Genomic DNA, 27,597 nt, shown 5'->3' on the forward strand with positions numbered 1-27,597 from the left:
TCTTAAACTGTGAAACAGGATTTTAGATTATAAAATATATTGTTCTAAGTCTCTGTATGAGAACTTTTACAATTAGAAATAATAAATAATACGTGTTTTAGGTGTATTGAACTGAAAAAAGTATAAATGTTTGTTGTGTTTGTTGTGTGAACATTTTATTGTTTTTACGTTAGTTATATTAATTGTTAAAGCAAAGAATTTGTGTAATGTTTGTTTGATTTGATTCATGTAAATTATGTTTTTGTGTAATAGTTATGTTCACTTAGATATTTTCTCATAATGTTAACATACGATATATACACATGGTCAGTTTGACGACGTCTAAACAGCAGCGCGCCTATTTAAAAGTACCATCGTCTTCTGCTTTCTCGTTGAAATTTATAAAGTATAATAATTTATTCCTTTTGAAAACTGAACACTATATTCAACTACTCATTAAATGGACGATTAGAGTAACCGTAACTAGTTCTTAAAATATAGATTTAAGATTTAACACTTTCAATGCGAAAGACGAATTACTGAGCGGCGACACTGACAGTAGTCGACCTCACTCAGTATAGAGCCGTAGAGAACGTTTTAAATAGTTTTTTCGTAATAAATGATATTTTATTTAAAGTTTCACGTCAGAATTCTTCTTTTGTATATATTTGTCCCAACCATGATAAGGAGTATGACGTTCTGCCTTCTAACAGTCCAGGAGCCGGGAACTGATACGTATTGTATGAAGACATCTGGTTTTTGTTTCTATTGAATCAGAAATTTTCCTTAAGAAAGAAATCTATGGTCAGCAGCGCTAGGTTTTATGGAGGTTGAAATGGGCGGGTATCAAAAGGTTTATAAATACGAATAAATGGTAACGTTTCTCTCAGATATTTCTTTTCTTACCTTAATACCAACTGTCAGACACCGTCAGAGCTAGTTAACTATTTGCAGAAGCTTAAAGTAGCGGCTTTCATTGCCTTTATCTACATGAATAACTGTGATATTACCAGTATTTATGTGCATGAAGGCCGGTTTTTAAGTTTATCAAGCTATAAAAGTGTATGGTATGTAAAATGTGTGCAATTCGGTCTTTACATAATTTAAGAAACCTGTTATGAATAAAGGCTTATTTAATGTTTTTGTTCATTTTCAGGTAGTGCTATAACTGCGTGAGGTGATCGTTCATTCTGTACCTATTAAATTACTCATTCAGGTATGTATTTAACAAGTAATACCGTTAACTAAAACTAGATCATAGGTTTTAGTTGTTACTTCAAAATTAAAAAAATAGTCATTTCGGTAAATTTGAGGAATTTTTCTTTAATTTTAGGAGTTTGCTTTGGTTCCAACTCAATAAATTTATTATGGATAAATAACCCATAAAAAACAACTTACATAATTTTGTATTAGTGTTCATGAATGTCCGATTAATGTTGTACAAGTGCCAATCTTACCAAATTTAATTACATAACAGAACATGTCTACATTTATCTTATATGACCAGTAAACGAACTAAGCGACCCGCCTAAGCTATTCTCACTATTCATTACTTTTACACATTTTCGCTCTATAATTCTCAGAAATATAATAAAAAAGGTGCTCGTTTGCTGTGTAGACATTTCAGTAGAGAGCTTTGTTGGAAATAATGAAAGCGTTGATTACAGCACTTATACTTCAAAGAAACAACAACCGTAATGTTGATTTAGACGATGTAATGTGTGCACTATTTATTGTCGAACCAGTTACCCCAAATTATTTTAATAGTGCCTTCCCCATTAGGAATGAATAATTCTCCGCTAATGACTGCTATTGTGTGTGTAATGGCTACAAGATCGATAGTGTAAACTCGCGATAATCGGCCGGTGCTACAATGGCTGGCACGGCGACCCTTGTCATTAGACCAAGCTGTAAATTAAATTTGTACAAACTATGATATTTTATACTGTGAAAGATTAGTTTTATTATGGAAAATTATCTTAGGCTATTTAAATGTTAATTAGCAACGATTTTTTTTTAAATATTTACTTGACACTTGACATATACAGTTATTTTTACATGTACTAGTTTAAGAATCAAGAGTTATCATTGCTGTATGGCTTGTTAATACTGATAAATAAGATAATTTTTTAAATGTTGTAATATTGCTAAATTCGTAACTATTTATATTTAGAAAATTATCTGTCGCTATGATTTTTTTTAGTTTGATGTATATAAAATGACACATATTTTTTCACTGAATTTTGTAGCTTTTTGTAATTAAATCCAAAAAAGACAGAAAGACTGTTGTCTATCAAGGGTTTCTTAGCCATAAACACTTTAGTAGTTGAGTTAGTCTCTTAATAAAGCTCCTATTGTAGCAATTCTCTTTTTGAGTATCGGCCCAATCAGAGTAGGATATTAAACTCTATATCGAATTCAATCTATGTTAATTTTCACGGCCATCACAGGCTATTATCTATACAAGATACACTTTTAGTTACAGTAAATGGAATTATGAACTTTACTAAAGTCATTATTAGTCAAACACTTAACGAGATTTCTGTTCTACAGGTTTGGAAGACATCTGATAATGGTGGCGCTAAGGATACTAGGGATCCTTACTACTACTAGCTGTGGTGACGGCAGCAAAGAAAAAGGACAAGAAGAAGGCAATTGACAGGTATCTCACACCAGCACCACCGACCGTGAAAGAGGAAGTGAACATCTGCGACCTACAGAGTCAGCGGGAACTTAACATATATTGCCACTGTGATGTTATGGAATGGCAGAACGCAACAACCGCCAACTGTTGGATATTTAACCTCGGGGAAAGGCCTGAGGCGCCCATCTGGGACGAATTCCGCTCCCAGGGCAATATCACCAAACTGGACTTTCACATAAGGACTCAATCGACACTTACGTTTATCCCTACTAGAGCATTGTCGCATCTACGACAGTTGAAGACACTGGAAATCGTCTACGCCACGATAGATACAGTAGAACCGTTCGCTTTCGCCAACCTGACTCTTCTTCAGGACCTAGCGCTGACCAGGAACGGGATCGTGACATTGATGCCCTACTCCTTCAGCCATCTGCCTGAGCTGAAAGTAATCACACTCGGAGAGAACAGAATAGCCGAACTGCAGAGAGACGTGTTCATCGCACTCCCATCCCTGCGAAAGCTGTACATCGATAGGAACAACCTCAGTGTCCTCCACGACAGGGCGTTCTCGCACTTGACTCACCTGGGAGAGTTGGAGCTCCATGGCAACCAACTGACGGTTGTTACCAGAGAGACTTTTGCTGGTCTTTCTTCTTTGAAACGGCTGGACTTGCATCAGAACAGGTAAATATCATCATGTCAGTTGTTCTCATATTTAGTTAAATATATAATCCTTCAAGATTTGATATCAATGTGTATTTTTCACGACTAAAGACTTGAAAACGATTGAATTAGATTAGTGTTATCTTAATTGTTTGGTCTAATTAGCAATAAAAGATGTGGCACAAGTGGTATTTTATTTATTGTAATAAATAACTTTTTAAACTATTTAAAACTATGATTAGCACTATACTTTGGAGATTCTCCGTATTTATATACATAAAGTGTGTACAATATAGTAAAATCCAAAATTGTAGAATATAAAATATAATTAAAGTTGTCTGATTTTGATTCCACAAATAATTTTGCTCTCAAATGGCAACTGGTAGATATGTTCCAAGGTAGGTAGGATTTTAACTTAGAGAAATTTACTGAATAGGTTTTAGAAGATATATGTACTAACATGAACCATTATGATTTAGGCCATGGGTAACAATAGTTTTGAATAAATACTTCTTTGTACTTGCAGTAACACCTATGTACTGCAATTTATAAAGCATTTCTAGTTTATACATTATGATCTGCTGGACAATGTTTGTATTTGATTTGCCACACTTCATGAAATGAACAGAATCATATTGCAACCTAACCATGATATGAAATCTTTATTGTGTTCACACACACACACACACACACACACACACACACACACACACACACACACACACACCATATGCATACATAAATCCGTATGCATACAGTACATAATGTATCGTAACTTCAATTCTTTAATTATACATTTTTGTTCCTTCATATTCCGTAATAAATCATATATGAATCCTATCTAATATATATACAACCGCATGTGTAACTGACTGACTCACTCACTCACGTATACTAATTCTAACCTACTTCCAGATGAGTTAGAGACTTGAAATTTGGTACACAGATAGCTTTCCACGTGTAACCACCAGGAAAATCCCGAAAAGTGAGAATTTTTCATTTTCAACCCCTCAAAAAAATTCCCAAAAAATCGCGCATTCTTCACCCCTGCAGGCATTTTTTGTAAGGCCCGATAGCGGGCGAACCGTTGGAGCTAGCTCGGATCTGACGGAAAATTTCATGGTCAGGAATGAAGTGAACTACAAAAAAAGGTCTAATGACTTTTTGCTCTATCTTCCATGGTTAAGCGACAAAACGCTCGAACATTTGAAATTCCAGAGATTTTTTCGATAAAAATAATGTTTCAAGCCCGATAGCGGCCGAACCGTTGGTCGTAGCTCAAATCTGATTGACCCATCAAATTAGCAAATTGCGCGATCTACAGAAAAGGTCCAGTAATCTTTTGCCCTATCTCGATTGGTTTGGCCGAAAAACGTGATTATGTACAATTTTGTTGTAACTTTTACGCGAAACTTTTGTTTTTTGGGGTCGATAGCGGCGAAACCATTGGTCGGAGGTCAAAATAAGACTAACGTTTTTATTTAGGAAATAAGATGACCTACAAAAAAGGTCCAGTGACTTTTTACTATATTTCCCTTAGTTTGACCGCAAAACGCGATTAAGTGAAAATATTGGACATTTTCGCCTAAAAAATTTACATTCCGGGCTTGATAGCGGCTAAACGGTTGGTCGTAACTCAAAACAAATTTTAAACGGGATTTAGGAAATCACGTGATCTACAGAAAAGGTTCAGTGACTTCGGGAGTTGGCTGAGCGTTAGCTAAGCGTCAATAGTAGATAGGGACAGAGGAATATTTATTATGTTCACAGACACAATACCCTCTAAAAAAGGCCCAAGTGTGTCATTAACCCCGGTAATATTAACCCCCCCCCCGGGGATTTCCTGGTATGACCTGATAACCTCCTGTACATTCAACCCCCTGATGTGTTAACCCCCCTGGTAACATTAAACCCCCCCAGGGTATTTCCTGCCATGACCTCATGTCCGAATTTTACCAGTCACCAAATCTCTTAACCCCCCCCCCCTGGGAAGATCCTGGTATGACCAGATAACCCCCTGGAGACTTATCCCCCGGTAACGTTAACCCCCCCTGGGAATTTGTTCATATGACCAGACAATATCCTGACGAAATTAAACCCCCTCTTGTCTTAACCTCCTTAACATTAATCACCCACCCAGGGAATTTCTCGCCTTGACTAGATAGTCTCCTGGTGATATTAAACCCCCTGTTCGACTTAAAATACTGCCTTGAGGTCGGTTTTTATTATGTTTATACTAAACAATTCAAGATAGCTGACCCGTGCAGACTTTTCTCCCGAGCTCATTTCTGGCTAAACCATAGGTCGTAGATCAGATCTGAGGGCACAATCGAAAGACAAAATTAAATTTCCAACAAGAAAGGTCCAGTCACTTTTTGTCGTATCTCTAACGGTTTAACCGCAAAATGCCCTCAAAGTCAAAAGTTTTTACGAATCCGGAAAAAAATCTATGAAAAAGGTCAATTTTTAAATCCCTTGTCATTTACTTAATGTCCGGACTTAACCAGTCACCGAATTCCGCTTATCCCCGAATTTGCAAGCGTTTACTTTGGGGGCCTGGGGGCGTAGCCCCCAGCGAGCCGAAGGCGAGTACACAATGTATACACCACGTCTGCTGTAAATATTTAATATTACAGTAGGATAGCAGTGTTTTATAATTATAGTTAATAGTTGTCTGTATCGTAAACTGATAAAATAATCATGATAGGTGACTCCAATCACGGTGCTATAATCGATGTTATTGCAACCTTGTCTGGAACATTCTTTAAACCAACCCCTAGGTTTCTAGATTAATCAATCGTTTCAACAGCACTGTAGTTATCCGTAGATACAATTCTCTATCTCTCTTATAATAAAGATCTGTTTTGTATAGGATAATTCTTTATACCAATAAGAATCTAAATATATATAAAAAAGGCATTTAATTGTTCTCCCTTTTACTCATTCTCTCCCCTCCCCCTGGTACCATGCTGTATTACTCGAACTAGAAATAGAGAATGTGTCATTAATTAAATCTTAAATTGATGTGTGGCATTTTTGTAAATTATGTCAGAAAATTGATATGCGCGCTGTTATGTAAGATTGTTCTGAAGACTCATGTCTGCTCTAGTTTGACGATGCTGGGTGACTACACGTTCTCGGAGACTCCACAGTTAGAGGAACTACTGGTGGAGGGCAACAGCATCCAATACATCAGTGAGCGCGCGTTCCACGGCGTGTCGATGCTGAACCGTCTCGTCCTGAGTGAGAACAAACTGCAGGTGCTGTCCAGTAACGTGCTCACACCTGTGCCGAGGGTACGCTTCCTCGACCTGCGTGACAACTACCTGCACACTCTTACTCATGACACCATCAGTCCCATCCTACCTAACCTGCGCAACGTTACATCCTACTTCTTCATCGAAGGTAAAGTTGGCCTTAGGGTATTAGTCATTAAAGAATTAGGTAATAAAAATAAAGCCGTAATTTTTATTGACATCAAGTATTAAGGAGAATGAAAAATTACACTTCCAGAAACACTTCTATTGAGAGTAACATTTAATATTTTTTAAATTGATATGATTCAATTAACTAAGCGAATAAATCGGGGTATTTTCTCTAGGTATATAGGAGTACCAGTTAATAAATCATTGTGAACCAACAATGTAGTCTAAATAAAATAATACATGATAGGGGACAGCTTAACTAATGCATGATACTCACTAATATGGTCATCTTTTAGGTTAAAGATGAATCTTCGATCACCATTTTGTAGCCAAGCAAGAAGATTAATGTATTAGTAGTTGTAATAGTTTTAGTAGCTTAATATTTAATATTACAGAGTAAAACTGTATCCAAACGATAGTACAGAATAATAAACTACTGGTAGAATATAGCTTCGACAATCTTGAATTTAGCCGCTGCAAGTAAAATAGTATTTATTATAAACATTGTTCTCAGCCTTCCAACCACTTATGTACAAATTTATTTAAAGTTTCAACAAAAACTAGCTGAGAATCAATTTTGAATCCTAATATTCTAGCGTTGTTGTATGATTTCAACTCTTTACCATCCAACAGAATAAATTCACTGATGTTGCATTGTTTACAGAAGGAAACGGCGTGACCTATATGCGTGCTATATGTTAAGTCTGAGTTCCTGATCATTAGACCAATGTTTTATGTTTCACAAAAGAGAGTAATTCTGTTGAATGGTATTGTCTAGCATACAGTGTTTATATAAGAAATAAGTACGTTAGAGTAATCGGACTAAGAATGAACTGAACATTAGTTCAACTGTTCAGCAAGATCTGCCGTATACACCAAAAAGAATAGGACATAGAAAGCTATCTTGAGAAACTCCCATTGACTTAAAGCTATCTTGAGGGACTCCCATAAATTTTAGTGGAACTGAAGAAAACCTGCCCTCTATCATTGTTATTTGTGTCTTCCCATACAAATATGTAGAAAACCACTTAATAGAGACGCGATAGAATATATAGAATAAGAGTTTACCCAAAAGCGTTTTGAATTACAGGGTCAAATACCTGTGAACAATCAAGTACTATCAAAATACTCGAAGGCCCTTGTACCTGGTACAACGTAATTCATCAGCGAGGCTATAAAGGGCCATTGCCAGTACCAAATCTCGGTATGAAACCTAATTGACTCGAACGACCATCAGCCATATCTGCTCGGCTACAACCTTCTTAAGTATTTTAGAAATGGCTGGGAGAATAAAAATAAAAAAAGGTCAGATGATGTATTTGATGATTTAGGAGATGGTATAATCACGTTCCTTTTCCAGCGAGTGGGGAAACGACCCGTGACATAAGACATTTTGAAAAGTTAGTAATTGTATCGACACAACGTGGACTCTTTACCGTTTAGTTGGTAATATCATGAGTTCTAAAATCTCTTGATAAACTCCTAGATTTTTAACCCTTAAACTTACAATATTTGCCGGTGTGAAATTAAACCTTCTGCTTGACATTCTACATCTGTTATTATTTAAAAAATTTGGCTTTTCCAAACTGAAATCATTACTACAGGCAATGCGTGCAAAATAAAAACTAATATAAATCGATAAAATATAAAAACTTACTCGTTTCGTTCTTGAAAACTACACCTACAGCACTCAGACTAGCCCAAAAACTCTTTGCTATTCGTGTATTCCTCATTGCAAATATTCCTTCTTGGCCTGACGCATGGTTAGATTAGAGATAGGTTAGAGTTTTATTACAAAAAAAGCAGTAAGCAGTTCTTAATAGATGTTCTTTGGAAATTAGACATACCGCTTTTTTTATTTAATTCTTTACTATAATTGAATTATATCAAAATTATTCCAAGATGCTTTCTCTCGTGAAATTCGGTTTCTCATATTCTATTTTTTCTTATATATTATTGTATTTTTTAACCGGAGCATATACATCAAAAGTTATTTTACCTACTTCATTGACTGATTTAATATCATTCCAGTTCGTTCTGCTAGCAAGTTCAGCAAACAGACTCGTATTAATATTCATAAAATTGCGATAAAACATGGATTTTATTCACGCTTTGTTTTTACTATGGAAGATCACATGAAACTAACTTGTGATCTGTCGTATTGCTTCCTCTAGAGTCTAAGATGCTTATACGTGATTGAGAAATTATCCTATGAACTTGTAAGTTGTTTAAACACCTCCGCAGCTTATTTGGACATTTCTCATTCAGGTTAAGTGGACGAAAACAGGGAATAGGTCGCCGTTACAGGTAATAATAGCCAGCGCGTCTACAAGCGTCGTGTCGCCTCGGTTGGGCCTGCGGGCAACAGTGCAACGCGGCAACATGACTGGCAGTGACTATAGTAGTATAACGGTAATTCTTATCACATCAGACGATAAATGGCTTAACGATGCTCCTCACTGTTGTCATCGACGCAATGGCTATCATGATATTTAGATATTCAAGGTTACAGGAATGTGTAGATTCATATAACTGACTCTACTGCAAAGCGATTCAAATCGTGTTAAGTTTAAGTCAGTTTTAATTCAACATATTAATTACTCGTCAATTGATGGTTTGTAAATTTTCTTTTACGCTGAAATATCATCTTGAATCGGTTTATCTTGTAAATAACGATGAATCCCAAAATGACTATGAATTATGAATGAATTCATGATTAGCTGCTGGGATTTACGAGAGGCGTATTATCTGAGGTCAGTTAGAGTGAGCTTTAGTGAATGTGTGGAAGTATAAGTAAGTATGTGTGTGTGAACTAATAAATAGATTTACAACGAATGATGTACTGACGTTTGCTATGCAACGTAACATTGTAAAAATGCAATAAATATAATTTGATTTGACTTTAAACTTTTTTACGTGAGGTACTCGAAACTGGTGTTCTATCTTGATATTGTGATTTAAAAGCTATTTTAGACTTAAGTAAGTTTGCATGTTATCGGATATTTTGATCAATGATAAGTACATACCTCTCGTTAAGTTCCTCTACATAAGTCGTTTAGTTCCAAAAATCCTAAAATAATCGGATTCTCTGCAATGTACCAATTTAAAATATTTGGCCTATGACAGTAGTAAAACTTTGACAGTTGCCTTGCATGAAAGAATCTCCGACTTCTGCAAGCTTCTAACACTTTTGGCCATTAACATTTCAGCCAATGGGATCTTTTTATGTACAATAGCTCCCGTTTCTGTTATATCCGGCAACACTGCTTTCTTGGCCTCTGTAAACTCTAATATATTGACAGCTTCCAATCCTTAAAGTTTTCGGGATCTAATATATCCCAACTAGTGGCACCCCCGTAAAGCTATTCAATTATGACATCTGGAAGTTTCTGATAATGGATTGATGCAATCACTATCATGGGTTAACAGTATTCTATATAATGGCCTTGTTATATGTAGTTAAAAGGTTTCTATTTTAAAACAGTGTGCGCCCTTTGTATCATACTACTTGTAAAGGAAATTGAATCATTTTCTAGATAAATATACCTGCCTCAAAATTACTATCCAACTAGATAATGAAATATCTGTAATAATTTAAACGAAATTTTAAAAACCTGTTTCTTGAAATATGAAATCGTGCCTTAGCCCAGAAAACACACTTAATGTAGACTTTAAAAGTTAATTCTTTAAATTACTTAATACTTTTGTCAAAATAAATAGTATATTTATAGAAGTATGTGTCTTCCTAGCCAAAGACTTGGCCTTTAGCACCAAACATAGTCGATATCTTCACTTAATTTCCATAGGTACGGTATTTTCACTTAAATCCATTGGAGGCTAGCTGTATCGTAGACTCTTACTGCCTCTGAACCTCACTTCTTTTGTCCAAAGGACGCTGAATGCCAATATTGCAATAGATGTTATTCAGAAGTCTATATAAGACTTTAAATAGACGTTTAAAAAATGATTTAATGATTTATGCGTTTCCAAGGAACTCATACGAGTGGCGTGGAACAATATTCAAGCCATAGCATTTTATCGATATTTAAATCTTGAGGGGTAACTAGACCAAAAACGATAATGACTATAGACATGAAGCTTCTCTCCTTTGGCTTAAATTATGTTTATTACAGCTACTATATAGAAGGATAACATTTATTCCATGGGCATGCAAATTTTTTAAAACTCAATGCAACTATAAAACCTTATAAATATCTATGTTGAACATCAGGTATCGCTTAGCCCTATTCCATCTGATTGTCCTCAGTAAAAAACCTTTATTTACTATAGTTCGTAATTTTTAACTATTTATTCTGAACCTAAGGAATAATTATGGGATTGGTAGTAAAAATTTCGAATATAATATAAATTTAAAATTTTTGAGGACATTTCTTTTTATAGGCTAATTATTTGTTATATATAGTTATTAATGTTACGAAGAAACAATAAAACTGACGAGGGAAATTAAATTTATACGATCATGAATATTTTACTGCCTTATAAACTATTAAATGGTTTTTAATTTGATCAATTTCACTGTTTCTAGGAAACCGGTTCTCCTGCGACTGTCGGCTTGCCTGGATGCACACATTGCTGAACGAGACCCCCAACGAGCACGTGCGTAACGTCATCGAAGAGCTCACCTGTTTCTGGAACCGCTCGGAACACATGGAGGGAGGAGTGGCGCCTTTGACCTCACAGAGTCACGCCCGCCACCCCTACACACCCCACCACGATACTCATCGCCCCCATTACGACCCACATCGGCCCCACCATGATCAAAGGGAAGAACCCAACGACATCAACAGCTACGACGAAGATGATGACGATTACGTTTCGGAAACGGGAAAACAAACCAACTTCTTGGACATTCCTACGGAGACACTGCCCTGCCCAGAGGCTCTCAAGCACGCCACCGACTCCCCCCTGACGGCCGACACTCATCACGAGATCCTCGCCTCTAGCTCGTCCACAATACTCAGGCTGAGTCTCCTTCTGCCCCTCCTACCACTGCTGAGTTCCCTAGCCACGTGAACCTACCCCTCATAATCCTCCTGAGAGCCGAGAGACGAGACTGACACCACGGACCTTTGAACAGTGTCCTCTAGACTGTTTTCTAAGGTTTTATACGTTTGCTCTTGTTGTTAGGGAGCTAGTGAGTTCTTTACTGTCACTCCTTGTTACTTTTGAACATATTATAAATCTGTAAAAGTACATTAATATGATGATAATCTTCTCCAAAAATTGAAGATTTAACATTTTTTTTATAGTTTCATAAATTTTCTCTCCTGTATACCGCTTTGATTGACATAATATGGAAGTTGTGTCGAATAATTTATCTAACGCCCGCCAAGTCAGTAAGAAACAGAGACCAATAAATTGGTATCTGATATGGTGTATTTAAAAACATATAATTTACCTTGAATATAATGTATAACTTACCTGTAAAGGATTAAAAGAAATAGCATAGTAAATGTTTTATGAATATAAAATAATATTTAATAAATTCAGAATACATAACAGTTTTGGAATATGTTAAGCATCAGATTAGTTCTATGGTTTAAATGAATATTTTCTTGTTCATATCATTAAAGAAAAAATAAAAGTAATTTAAACAAACTGGAATGATATAGCGTTGAAGTAAATACAGGTTAAGAAAACCAGTACTTAATTAGTTCAAAAGTACCAAGAGTAATACTTTTTGCAATGTGTACCCCGTCACCCAACAGTCTATTTTTCTAAGTGTTAATCGTTTTAAGCACACCGTAACGTCTAGAGGCATTATAATTGTAAATAGTGTTTACAGAATCCTGCAGCTGTTGTAAATAATACCGCAAAAATGATTGGGAAAGAAGAATTTTTATTTGTGCAATGATGGAATACGTTAAATGTAGTTTATCTACGAATTTGTTTTGTCAGTTGTTGCTTGCTAAGTTATGTGGCTTCATCACTTTTTTCAATTATTAATGTTGGTATTTGTGAAAGGTCGCCATATTTTTATATCTTGCAATTCAATTTAATTTCAAAGCTTTTCGACTGATATGTTCAGATCAGTATCTCAATATTTGCCGAGTGTTTAATGTTATGTACCATTGTAATGTCCTCACATTCCACCCACCTGACTCGAGGAGTTACTATAGGTCGATTTGTACAAAAGAACTTTTTCACATTGCCATTTTTACTAAGGTGTATCCTCTGTACATATTGATGTATATAAAGTCATTAAGGGAGGCCGAGTGAAGACCTAAATGTAATACGAGTATGGTTATACGTATTAAAAACTTACTAAATATTTGAAGCCTTGCCTACATGTTAGATTGGCTACTGTGAATAAGCACGTATTTTTTGTGATAATTACTAAGACCTAAAATGTATTTTATACTAAGAATTCAAACGTCATCCCTTTTGTTAAATTAAATCTTTTTGACGTGATGTAACAGAATATAATACTTTTATGAGTAGTGATATCATAAAAAAATTTAATTTGACATATTTTTGTTATTTAACCCATACAATACGACTATTTTAGAACATATTTTTCTAAGTTACGAGAAACCACGTAAAGTGGATAGTATAAATTGTAATTAGCATATATTAGTAGGGTACATTCATCAATCAACAATTAAATTATGTGTCTTGTTAACAAACTGATTATTATCGTTGAAAGCACTTTGATCGTCAATTTCTTTGCTCCTTATTCTTGTAGTAACTGCTTTCGGTTATATTTTTAATTAATTTATAACGCTATAAAACTCAGTGTTTTTTATTCATTCTACTTGGATCACAAAAAATAATGTCATCATGTGTATTAATTTGAATAAATGTATTTCTTTGTAAAATATTTTTATTTACCCTCTCTCCTATGCAAGAACAGAAATTCAAAGAAAGATATTTAACTGCTGGAAAATAAATAATTTAGAAAAACTATCTTGGTGAAAGATGAAGGAAAACGTTTTTCGCTTAGATTATTTTCCAAAATACTAAATAAGGATTCTTAAATAAGCAGCAAAAAGTAATGGAAAACAGAATGGAATCATGTACAGTAATTTAAGAAGGTGTAAAGTATGTTTAGAAAATTTGTTATTGTGAAACAGAATTCTCCTGAGTTAGTTCTTGGTCGCTGTGATATAAGAAAATACTGGTGTTTACGTAGAAGCATTTTTTCAGTAACAAATGTTCAATGTGTTATGTCTACTAGATCAAGAAGTCGCAACCATTCTCTTCTAAAAATTTCTCATTTTGGACATTAGGAAAGAACCAAGTGGTTGACTGACGCTTAGTTTCAGAGTCAAAGACTCATCCGAGACTCATCTCTTGGCATTGGTAGCAATACGAGTTACTCACCAAAAGACATAAACCTAAATACTCGTAAGCTAAATAAGTTTTGTGCCACTTTATCACAAGGACTTCATTTTCATTCTGCGATACATCCAACAAATGTGGCACCCACCAAGAAGAGATTTTTCTTACGCCTTACCTTACGTGGCATTCGTGGAGTTTACTCCCGAAGTAATTCTTAGAATATCTTAAAAACATTGGTATATAGATCCTAGATCTCCCTTTATAATTTTCTCGACAACAGCAAACTTTCTTCAGTTGATGGTCTTCCAGTGCAATTTTCATATAAATGAGAGAATATGTCTTTTTTACAAATAAGACGTGAATGCTGAATTTTAAGATAATTTAAAAAGCTTTACTCTACACAATGAAGACAAAAACTCTCTTATTTTTGCGTATATTTGGTAATTAAATAACTTAAGGTGGTGCAATGAATTTGGTGTTTCGATTACTTCGTAATGTAAAATGTAAGATGCCTCCTATAAATACAGAAAAAGTGGCATAAATTTCCTAATTTAAATAATTGTAGGCTCATGTCATCAGTCATGTGATGGAAAAGTTTCTACTGTTACGTATTTATGGAAGTTATCTTAAAGAACTGTAAATATATAACTGGAATAACTTTCCAGTCCGCTTCGGAAATTCCTTCGTTTTGCTTGAAAATGGCCTCAAGAATCCCTTTCGGCTACATGACCGTCGACCTTGAGAAAGACCTCTGTAGATCTAAACGGTCTCCTTTGACCACACCAGTGGTTATAGGTTCAAGGTTATAAAGTTCAATTATACCTTCAGTGCTCTAACCAACAGACACTGGAGCCAGAATCCAAAACTGAAATAATATGAAATTGATACACATGTGCATCATTCTCTCAACGAATAAAAGGAAAAGATTTTTCAGCCAGATCACCACCCATAGGGTTTTAAATAGGGTATTGAACCCGTAGAATAACTTATAATTTTTTTTACCTTCACGCTGTCTTAGAAATATAAAACTTCATATACACTTTTCTCTTTATTAATTTTTTTACAAAAGTAGACTTTTAGAAATCAGACTCAAATACTTAAAATCAGAAGTAGATTACATGGTGGAGAGTAGTATGTGTTATAGCAAAGTAGACTTTTTAGATTGACTTTCTTAATCGGAACGACACGGGAAACGCCACTACGGTACATAAAATATTTTAGATCGGAAGTATATTACAACATCGGGGAGTAGTATTTATTTCACCAAAGTTGATTTTATAGATTAACTTTCTTAATAGGGATAAGAAGGGAAATGCTACTACGGCACATAAAATACTTAAAACCGAAAGCAGATTAAATGGCGGAAAGTAGACACGTTTTGACTGAAGTAGAAATTTCTAGCTAATATATTTTTTTATCTAAACAACAGTTTAGCTCGAAAGTGGAATACATAAATTGAAAGTACTCTTTTCGATTGAAGTAGCCTTCTCAGGCCGAGGATGTATGTATATTTACAACCATGGCAACAAGTAAAACTCTTCTTCACACGTTAAACCTGAAATTGAAGGCAGTAGCAATTTTTTTTAGCTTTTGAATCTCTTACCAATGAACTAATATACTGATATAATAAACACCATAGACGTTAACTTCCGATAAAAACTATTTACGATTCCATCATATTGCGTTTTAGGTCTTTTCACTGATAGTGAAAAGACGGATAGTGTTCCTCCTCTCTGCCCTATAATATTTGAAATGTTACTGACGTTATTGAAGGCATTCCTTAAGATACTGTGGAGTGCAGCCTACGCTAATTTGTGTATTTCTCTGATATTCGTAGAAACTGTTTCAATCTCCAACTTCAGGACGTAAAAACATTGCTCTTTTAACTAAAACTCCAAATAATTTAAAGTGGATCAGAAGACTGGAGTATCGTCCAGTAAATATCAGTTATTTTCAGGAGTACTCTTTAACCCATTTAAAAAGGCCATTTATAACGCATCTGGTATTCAATAGGAAATCGCGTGCAAATCCTCGGGTAACTGCTAGTTAATTATAAGGTGGTTTAACCCTAAGGCTATGTATGCCATTTTGCCTTAAAAGGTACCGAAACTCTATAAAGGATAAATCTTTACCACTTAAAACATACATTACAATTTTGATTTAAATCCATCCAACCACAATGCGTTTATAGCACTTGTGAAGAAAAAGATTTTGATCCTGGGGTTCCGCCCTCCCTCGGTCCGAATATCCCAAAAATATTTTTGACCTTAAGATTTAGTTGTGGAATGTTCATACCAAATTTTACAAAGATAAGTTAAGAATTGCGACTGTAATAGTTATGATAAACGGATACAAAAATTCGTGGATAGAGGATCTTGGAATCTACACACTGCTATAGGTAGATTATAAATCTACATAAAACACATTTTTAATAAGGAACCTAATTTATTGATAAAGAATTTCTATATGAAATATTTTATCATAAGATAATTATAAAAGTAATATATTTATTGGTTGGATTTGATTGTGTTTCTTCGTTTTATAAATTGTGCATGAAATTTAAAAATGCTACAGATCAATATTCGAACTCATGAACCCAATAGCAGGAATTGCAATAATGCGAGATAAAAGTTGTACTTATTTGAGGCCGACAAGATAAGAGTTGAAGAACTGTTAGGTATTACCATGTTGAAGGTGTTGAAAAATTGAACTAAAAATCGGTTTGTACTTGTTCGTGACTAAGAAGATAAGAGTTGGCACATCAGTGGGCATTTTCATGATAGTGGTGACATAAAACTGCAAATAAAATCGGTGTGTACCTATTTGAGAATAACAAGATGGATTTTGATAACCAGCGGTTATTGACTCAATAATGGTGATATAGGTCCTAGTACAATCGGTCTTTACTTGTTTAAAACCGACGATAAGTAGTTGGAAAACCAAGTTAGCATTGTCTTAATGGCGTTTTTAATGAGTTGCAACAAATCTTTGTGTGTGCTTATTAGAGACTGGCTAGATAGAGTTACCCAGAAAGCTAAAATATTTTCTACACCCCGTTGTGATTCACGTGAAATATTATTTTGGGTGTAATATTTGTTTGATAATATTGTGGTATAATGAATGGATGATGTTTTTAGCCAATCTTATGATATCATTCATTTGTAAGCTGTGGAACGTAATAACAATTATATCAGTAAATAGTAAGATCTATTGTAACGATTTTTTATCACTATGATTTACATCTTCTGATGATATCAGAAACACAAGTTACATAGTATTGTATTTATTTGTTGCTTCACTATTTAAGGGCTTTTAAGAGAGCCTTAAAAAGCTGTTATAAGCCCGGTAATGGCATCTTTATTACTTCAAAAATATCACACTCTGTTCAGGAGTTACCAATAACATAAATATTTTATTAAAAATGTTTTCTATGATATTTTTTAAATAAGACTTCCACTTTATATACCTTGAGAAATTTCATTAATTAGTAAAAATGCAAGCCTTTATTATAGGTTGTTAGTAATTTAACTAGGATTAAGGTAATGATTGACTATCACAAACGTTAAAAATAAGACAAACAAAATACCGATGATGAATGTAATTTTCTAGTAATTACGTAAAACAATGTAACTTGGTATGTATAGGCAAAATGTGTACATGTAAAAGTTATCTCAGGTCTCTTACAGTTGCCTGCACCTTTGTTCCCTGTACAATATCGTGTCAGCATGTTTTATAAGCATGTGGAGCGTCGCGCCCGCAACACAATACAAGGCATGATTTACGTAAGCATCTTAATGTTCAATATGGGCACCAAGCACTTTGACTCAAACAACAGCAAGTTTAAGCATGGCACAATTAAATTAAACGTATATTCCAGTAGTAAACTCTTGAACTTATGCAGCTCCAATAATATTTTAAACTAGCCATCCATGGGTGACTATCACGTACAGTTTCAGCTAAAATTCCACTAACCGTACTCTCTCTCTCATTATAATAGTCCGGTAATATTACCAGAAAAAATAGATCAATATCTCAATGAAAGATAATAACCTGAATATTAGTATATACCTTCATTTAAAGTTCTACAAGATGTCTAAGAAATATCACATAATCTCCTGTCTGCGTCGTTAGTTCCAAGGTAAATAAGAACAACAGTTTTTCACGATTATATCGGTTTATATGGCTCCAAAGATGGTGTCATCCATTATAAAAATTGTAGAGCATAAAATTTATAACAAATTTGATTAGAAATATTTTTTATTTGCACTAAGGTTTCCAAGATAGAGGGCGATGAGAGAGCAGCGCTTAGCCATTAGTACTGTAATGCAAGGTCAATCATATATGTAAATATTATCTTGAATATTTGGAATAATTCATATTATATATTAGTGAATGCATTGTATTTAATAGCGTTTGACCTATTTTCAATATATTCATGCAATAGCACTTACTTACTTTGTGTTAATAAACTCGTTAAATGAAATTACTTACTGTATATCTTAACCTACTGAAAGTAGACTTTACGTATATAATAAGATTTTTAATTAAGTAATTATATATATATATATATATATATATATATATATATATATATATATCTTCAATAAGAATAGAAAAGAATAGAAGAAAAGAACATAAAAATTCTCTATATTTCGTCATAAGACATTTTCAAGAGATATACAGAAGGTAAATAAGCAAATATATCAACAAAATAATAAAAAAAACAAAAGAAACACCATATGTTAATAAAACTAATTTTGAATTACGTACAAAGAGTAAATAATTTTGCTTATTACAAGGAATATAAAGTTATAAATTAAAATTGTAACATGTAATTTATAACATACTGCTATCCGTATCTCAAATTTAGACCATCCGGATGTTTAGTTTGTAGCACCCTCTGATGAGCTATTTCTAAATAATTTATTTTAAGTTTATGGGGGTTCTGAATTTTGTTAATACTTTTTAAGAGAAAAGCATTCCATCGATATTTTTTGTTATGCGCCATTGCGTGGGCCGAAATAGGATTTGATTTAATTTCAAGATTTGTATCGCTGCGATTTTTGTTCATTCTAATGTGCAATGGAGTTATAGTCTGACCAATGTAGTCTGACAGTCTTTACATGACAATTGGTAAATAACATGCTGGATTCACAAGTCATTTTACCAATTATCGGATAATTCCTTTTCGTTGTGCTGCTACAGAAATGTTTTGAACTTATTATTAAAAATTACATGTTTTGCAGCGAGGCTTAAAAACAGGGTTCACACAGCCCAAAAGGTTTGTTTAAAATTTTGAGTTAGCTCATGCAGAGGGTAGTTTTGGTCTTACTAATTGTTGTTTTTCAAATTTTGAGGCTTTTTTAAAAATTTACTTTAGGTGGATTAGTGAATATATTTTTGGTATACAGGTGAAGCCTGTGTAGAATATTTGTGTGCAGTTTTTATATACCATTAATTTTGTATAAGAGCCCTGTATGCGAATAGGTGGTAATAAATTTTCCTTGGTTTTTATAATTCCTAGGAGTAGAGTTTTTTAATTTTTGCATGTTATCATTTACAATTTTGTTAGGATAACCCCTCTATTTCTAAAAACATTTTTTTTAATTTTTCAGTGTGACAATAATAATCATGTTTATTAGAGCAGAGTCTGTTTATGCTCTAATAGTTAGACTTTTTGGAATAGATTTTTTAACGTAACCAGGATGGGCAGCTTCTTGAGTAGTTGTAAATATATTGCATTGTATTTGTATTCTTTGACATGGATTTTTGTTTTTTAGGTGTCCCTGGTCTAAAAACAACATAATCCGACATCTAAAAAACGTAACAAGATTTTTTTAGAAATATTGAAAGTGAATTTTAAAACTGAAAATGAATTTAATTGTTGAATAAAATGTGTTAAACTATCCATGCCATGTTGCCATATAATAATACAAATGTGCGTCAATAAATCGGAACCAAACTAACGTGTTTTTATAATTTTTTGAGATGTTAAAAAATTTTGTTCAAGAAATCCCAAAAATAAATTTGCATATGAAGGTGCCATTCTGGGTTCCCATTGCGGTTCCTTTCATTTGTAAGTAATTTTTGTTTTTAAATCTAAAATGTATTTCATGGTAAGATATAAAGGTTACTAGGGCCAGATAAAAAAAGAAGTAGAAGGTTTTGAATTCCTAGGTCTTAAAATTTAAAAAATGTTCTACAGTTCTTATTCCATCGTCATGAGGAATATTTGTGTACAATGATTCCACCAGTCAACTGTAGCCAAAATTAGTTCACCGTCCAGGGGCTGGGGTATTTCAGAAAGTTCTGTCAATGAAGTGATTGGTGTCCTTTATGTGTGACTGTAAAGATTTGGCCAAAGGTTTGCAGATGAGCAGATGAGATGGAATCAACGAAGCTTGAAATTCTTTCTGTTGGTGAATCGTAGCTGGAAACAATGGGTCCCCGTCCAGGCGTGAGGGCGGAATCGGTTTATGTATTTTAGGTAGCGTGTAGAGATAAACTGGAGTTTCTAGGTGATTTTGGTGTTAATAGATTGATTTCTTGGTCGGACAAATTTTTGAGATTGGGCCTTTCATTTTCAAAAATTACAGAAATTTCTGTGTTAAATTGTTCAGTTGGATCTTCTTTGACAATAATTTGTATGTAAGTAGTATCACTGAGTTGTCTTTCAGCCTCTAACGTATAGTCAGTGATATGTTTGAATAACAATCGAGTTGTATTTTGTCTGCAGGTAAAATTACATATGTTTTTATTATGTTTTAAATGAAAGTGAATTTGCTTTTCTTTCATTATAACTCAGGTTTTGTTTTTTTGGAAGTGAATCACCAAATGTGGGATTTGCAATATTTGATATTATAGGGTCTGTTAATATACTGGTTCCACAGGATGATCAGGCGGTGAGGTTTAGGAGGTTCCTCACTCAGAATTTGTCTTGAACTTCATAATCGATTCATGTACATGAGACTGAAGTGGAATTTGGATTTGACGAGAAAGTAAAATTTGTCACGGACATCTCTTGCGAAAGCAAGAGCATCAGCTACTAAGGTCAATATTATTGAATGTAGGAGTAGTTGAGAAGGTCGATCCTTTAGAAAAGCCACAGACATACATTTCAGCTTTGTTAGGTATGTAGCTGGATAAATTTAACAATCGATTTGCCAGATATCTGAGATATCTTCAGCTTTTTTACAACTTTCACTAACATTTGTTGCATTTTGTTGATCATTTCTTGCTTATGACTGGTTTTACTGTAGTTACTGGTCTGAAGGATTGTTCATTATTAAAGGATCTTTTGAATTTGGATTAAACATATCCTTAAATATTGTTGGTAAAAGAATGACCCAATCAATTTTATATTCTCGAGGCACAATTTTGAAAAGAGTTTTTTTAGTAGTGATTTGGGGCCTTTTCGGACATAATGTTGTTATCTTCATTAAGTTATTTCATTAAATTGATTATATATTATCTGGAAATTTTAATAAAAGCTTCGTGTTTAATTCTTTCACTGTTTTTGTTTGTGTTCTTTAAACAATCCTTTATAAAGTTGTAGAACTAGATTTGTAAGCTCAAAAACTAGTTCGTGTAGCAAATACTTTAATTTCGTTGTGCACACTTGGAGGAAGAGCAGAAATGGGGGAAATTTTGGACGTAGGTCCATGCGGAGTAGTAATACCAAAGTTTCAAACATGCACTTAACAATAAAATATGACATTGTACTACGGCCATCTTTTTTAAGTGATATCGGTTTAAAAAAAACAAAAAACAATTTTGTTTTACAAAATATGACTTGCTTGAGTTCAATATGTTTTGTTTATATAAAGGAAAGTTGAAAAAAGATAAGGAATAAGAGTAAAGTTTAAGAAGTAGGAAGTATAGTATATAATAAGGTAATATTTACCAAATGGGCTTTAAAACGTTGAATGCTTGAATGAAAATCCCAAGTGGGTTATGTATCTTCAATAAGAATAGAAAAGAATAGAAGAAAAGAACATAAAAATTCTCTATATTTCGTCATAAGACATTTTCAAGAGATATACAGCAGGGTAAATAAGCAAATATATCAACAAAAAATAATAAACAAAAGAAACATTCATATGTTAAGGGAGCACTTCGCCCTATCTTCGAAAAAAAAATAAATGGGGTTAAACATAGGTACACTTATCTCAAGAACTACTTGAGGTATCATTCAATAAAATTCTTTTTTTCATTTAAAGAGGGCATTCTAGGGGAACACGTGGAACCAAAAAAAAAATTTTTTTTTTTTGGCATCATATACCCTAAAAGTTATATATATTTTTTGTTTTTAAACGCTTGGTCAAAAACCTATATAAATATGTGTATATGTATGTATATAAAATATTGAACTCAGTGAAATGTGTGATGTTTTTTAGTGGTTCCACATATGTAAAACAGTGCTACAAACATACAAAAAAATTTCAGAATTCCTACCATTTGTAGTTTTTTGAGAAACATGTACTTTTGTATTGAAAACCGCAACTTTCGGACATTATAAAAAATAAAATAAGTATAAATTATTATATATATTTTATTATTTTTATTGGTTTGGGGTGGGGGGGGGGGGGGGGGTGTTGCCGGGTGGTGGGGGGGGGGATAAAACAAGGGGGGGGGGGGGGGGGGGGGGGGGGGGGGGGGGGGGGGGGGGGGGGACAAAAAGGGGACGGGGGGGGGGGAAAATAATTACTGGTTGGTGGGCTGGGGGTAGGGGGGGGTTTACCTTTTTTCAGGGAACATTCAGGCCAGATGTGCACTGGAGGCAGTATGGCGTTGATCTATCCTGTCCTGGAGGCAGCCTCATATTCATCCTCCAGACCCAGACTTTCTTTTTAGTAAGTTATTTGCCTGAGAGGTCTGTCTAATTTTTTTCTCTATATCTTCTTGAGCTTTCTCTGCCTTCCAAATTCGTCGCCGCCGGTTCAAGCTTTTTCATTTGCTGTAAATTAATATGCTGCGCCTATATGTAGGTGGGGACACGTGCTGGCCTATTTCTTGAAATACTTTGCTTTTGCCAACTGTAGCCATCATTAAAAGCTGTAACAGCTTCATATATGCCAAATTTCAAAGTTTTTAATCTCCCCACAAAGGACACTAGCGAGAGTTATGCTTTTAGGTATGTGGTGGGGGTAACCAAATAAAAAAAACATTGTTTGAGGGACTCATTGGGATTTTGAGTTTTTCCCTTAGTACATTGCCCAGTAGAGTTGGATTGGCTAGATCTTGAAAAATAGGTTTTAATAAATGTCATTAGGTTTTCAGGCAAGTGAAAATGGTGCCATGATCATAGTATTTTTCATTGGATTTTTTACGGCTTTGCGGTACTCTTACACCAGGTTTCTTCATCATCTGGACATAGTCCATGTTGAGAGCCTTTCATTAGAAGACATCAACATGGAAAAACTCTGCCCCAAATGGCTTTTTTTCATGTCTTTCAACAGAGTGTGTTGTGTTGCGTCTAATTGCCAATCCCGTAGTATTTTTTGGAGCTGAATAATGGCAGAATCTGTTAGCTTGTTCTTGCCGCCCAAGTCGTGAGCCGTCAGGGAGTGTTTTTAGTCTTAGCTTTTAGATTTTTTAATCTCGACGCCATCCGTTTCTGGACATGGCCTTTGCATTCTATCTTTGTTATGGCAGTATCACCATAGGGGCTTGGCTTCGCATACACTGGAGTAGTACGCCTTGCTGTCTCCATCACCAAGGTATTCAAGGTAACGAGCCTCATACAATGCCTGCGAGCGCTGAAAAATTGCGACTGCTTCCCAGCAAACTTCCATGGCTCCACTAGAAACCTTCAAGATTGTGCGATAACAGCCATCACCATGCGTGTTGTTTAGTCTATTAGTGCATCTGCAATATTTAGATAAAATCTCGATGTCTAGGTGACCTTATCTGGGGTTGATAAAGAATGTCCCACTGAGTACCACTTCCATTTAGTGAAAGGTAGTGACCCCGCTTCGCTTCTGCCATGAGCCATCAGCAGCTATAGCGAGGACTCTGCAACCATAATCATTAACCGATACAGCTTCTTGCACAGCACACTTTATGCATTGACTTCTTACACACTAACTCAGCAAATTGAACCCAAGTAATGCTCATGTTCATGATATCTCAAAAGGCGGAGGTGTAAGATTCATAAAAAGCGCAAATTTTCTCCGCAGTCCTACTCCTACCTTTGCCCCCCCCTATGTTAACGCATAGCATAAACCAAACGAAGATTTAGGTCATAAAATGTGTTAGGCCTATCAGACTTTGGCTTCATTCTGATTAGTGATAGGCCTGACTAATTCAGAGTTTGTCCCCTCACACAGTAATAGTGTTTTTCACCACAATCAGAACAGCTGACTATAATTTTTGATGCTAGGCCTACAATGTGTTTTTACTTTGGTAAACACAAGTTTGGCCATGGCAATTTTTACACACTGAAACGTTACTGAAGAGCCTCATTCAACAATCCTATATTAACTATAACAGTTTTCAGACTCATCATTTTCATTCAATTGGTACTGTTTTCAAAAAAAGGACTGACCTTCTTAGAAGATGCACTATTGAGGTCTTGGCCTATTCCACATTTGGAGTATTGGTACCTCGATTGTTACTTGATCCTGAGAAACTAGGCCTAGGACTAGTTGGAGGGTTATGTTGATTTCCTTTGAAAACGCGTTTCTTGAAAGCAGGGCTTTGAACGTGGCATTATAAAATTCACTACACTTATAACAAAAAAATACTCATGAAACCTCCCACTAAACTCACAAAAAACCATAAATCATTTACGTAATTTTCACTCTCTAAAAACAGAAATGTCAGTAAACCAAAACATGTATGCTACCTAGGTTTTATAAGCAATGGTTAAAAAACAGAATGCTTTTGTTGGTTTAGTGTAAGTTGTTGACATAACAAACTGTCACTGCCAACCAAATCATGAACATGACTGCAACGAAGTAGTACTATAACAGCACCATTCAAAGTGGGTGACTGCTACAGGCCCGAAACTGCCTGCAGGCCTATTTAAAAAAAAATATTTCGGGACACTTCTAGTCATCATAAAAAAAATTTAATACCACCATTGTTATCCGGGAAATTCCAAACTTTAATAAAAAAACAAAAAAAAAAATAAATTTGTAATTTTTGAGATTTTTTACGAAGTGCCTCCCCTTAATAAAACTAATTTTGAATTACGTACAAAGATGTAAATAATTTTGCTTATTACAAGGAATATAAAGTTTATAAATTAAAAATTGTAACATGGTAATTTTATACATACTGCTATCCGTATCTCAAATTTTAGGACCATCCGGTTGTTTAGTTTGTAGCACTCTCTTTGATGAGCTATTTCTAAAATAATTTATTTTCAGTTTATGGGGGTTCTGAATTTTGTTAATACTTTTTAGAGAAAAGCATTCATCGAATTTTTTTTGTTTATGCTCCATTGCGTGGGCCGACGACGAATAGGATTTGATTTAATTTTCAAGATTTGTTATACGGCTGACGCTGCGATTTTTGTTCATTCTAATGAGTGCAATGGAGTTATAGTCATGACCAATGTAGTCCTCTCGGACAGTCTTTACATGACTTATAGATATAAGGCTAATTTCAAAGCAAACAATAATTTTATATTTCCATGCTTTCTCTGTATGTGATATATATGTATACCTTCATTTACTTTATATATATCAAGTAGTCGTTTAGAAAAGAATTGCAAGGATAATGTCAAAGCACAAATCTATTCTTCTGAAAGTTTTTAAAAAATATACTCTATGGAAAAAATATTTTATATTTACATGCATTCTGTGGATGTGATGCAACATCTTTCATCAAATCACGAGAAAACATTTTCCAAATTCGACGAACTACCTTGATATGATAACTGCCCTGTCCAGAAATTAAACAAAAATTGAATTCAAATATTACAAGCGATATACAAGGTTGAAATATCTGAGGTTAGTATTGCTTATTTTCGAAATACTCAGTTCATTGAATCAACAAGACTTCATAAACCAGTTCAGTTACATAATACTTGGACGACAATAGCAGCAGCCTATCAGCATAAAAACGACGTTCAATAATGCTTAGAGGATGATTTTGAAACCAAGCAATGGAGTTAAATGTTCTAAAACTAATTAAAGGAGCCAATGGTAACAATTTTACCACCAGCTCCTGATGAATTGATTAGTACTTTATTTTGTAATGTTATGAATGGATGAGGTTCACGGAGTGGGTGTAGAATATCGGGGCTGCAATGCACTTTGTCTTGTGGCCAGTGTAATGGGAGAGCTTGCTCCAATGCTGTGTAACAGTGGTGTGAGTGTGCGAAAGACAGTGTATTTGAGAATGAAACTCTGGAAACAACGATCCTGGGTAACAAAGATGATAAGGATGAAACAGAATTTCTGAGCGTCCAGAATATAACGAGGACCAGGACTTATTATGTTTGTTCTTTACATTGTTAAATATATAGATTTTCATTGCAATTTATATTAAATTGTAGGAAAATTACATCTTCTAAATAAAGATAAAAATAAATACATTTACTTGATTTTCTTCCTTAAGATTTACTTTGTATAAATTAGAAAAACTTTAAGATGTATAATAAGTACATTAAACATTATGTACTACCTAAAAACCTTTTACAAATATTTTAAAGATAAAGTATATAATTATTTTTAAATTTAATTAACTCAATAATTAATATTCATTTTATAAGTATATTATTGAAATATATTTAAAATATGTAAAATGTTATTGAATACAATATGTGCTACGCGCTCATTGCCCTCTATCTCAAAACCCATAGCACGAATTAAAAAGATTTTAAATAAAATTTGTATAAGATTTTACGCTCTACAATTTTTATAAAGCGTAATTACATCATTGGAGCATTATATACTGAGATAAACGCGAAAACTGTGATAACTTACCTTTAACCTTGAAGAACTAACGACGCAGACACGAGATAAAATGAGACGTTTGGAAATTACTTTTGGAATTCTAAAATGAAGGAACAAAACATAGTCAGCTCACTACCTTTCATTCTGAGGTTGATCGCTAAAATGACTGGACTATATTCCCAACCATAAAGTTTATCCAGAACATCTACTACTTATATATACCTGCATATATACACAGGTGAAAATCAATACTCCGTTACGTTCTACTCAATAAGCAGCTGTATTCTGATTGTTTTAAAGCAGTAATTCTAAATCAGACCTTCAAGGAAAACTGCAGCTTATTGTAAAATTCATAGTTTTATATTATTTAAGACAGTTGGAAAACCAGTTTGTTATTGCCTTTATTGTGGTGGCATAGAGAAGGAGGTAAAATCATTGTGTATGTATCTGAGACTGATGGTTGGAAAAATACCCCCAAGTTGGCAAACTAAGTCAAATGGCTGATAAGTACGAATAGATACTCACTTCTGTGACTACATCTTAGAATAGTGATCTTTCTGGTGAATCGTGATACTTTCAATCTTCTATATTTATTAGCATTTTAGAGAATATTCTTGCATAAACATTTATTCGTCAGAGGTTATTCATTAGCTGAGCATTAGCGAAACATCACTCGTGG

General features: G+C 34.2%; 1 protein-coding gene across 1 annotated transcript in view; it reads left to right on the forward strand.

The window, feature by feature from the left end:
• LOC124358302 (connectin) overlaps window positions 1-13,550 on the forward strand; it is a 125,490-nt gene extending 111,940 nt beyond the window's left edge. Inside the window, exons 4-6 of the mRNA XM_046810599.1 lie at window positions 2,574-3,307; window positions 6,396-6,691; window positions 11,258-13,550. Of these exons, the coding sequence (XP_046666555.1) occupies window positions 2,574-3,307; window positions 6,396-6,691; window positions 11,258-11,745 (1,518 nt within the window). The 3' untranslated portion in view covers window positions 11,746-13,550. The remainder of the gene's footprint in view (window positions 1-2,573; window positions 3,308-6,395; window positions 6,692-11,257) is intronic.
• Window positions 13,551-27,597: the final 14,047 nt, after the last annotated feature.

The sequence above is a fragment of the Homalodisca vitripennis genome, chromosome 3 (genome assembly GCF_021130785.1).
Source record: "Homalodisca vitripennis isolate AUS2020 chromosome 3, UT_GWSS_2.1, whole genome shotgun sequence".
Lineage (NCBI taxonomy): Eukaryota > Metazoa > Arthropoda > Insecta > Hemiptera > Cicadellidae > Homalodisca > Homalodisca vitripennis.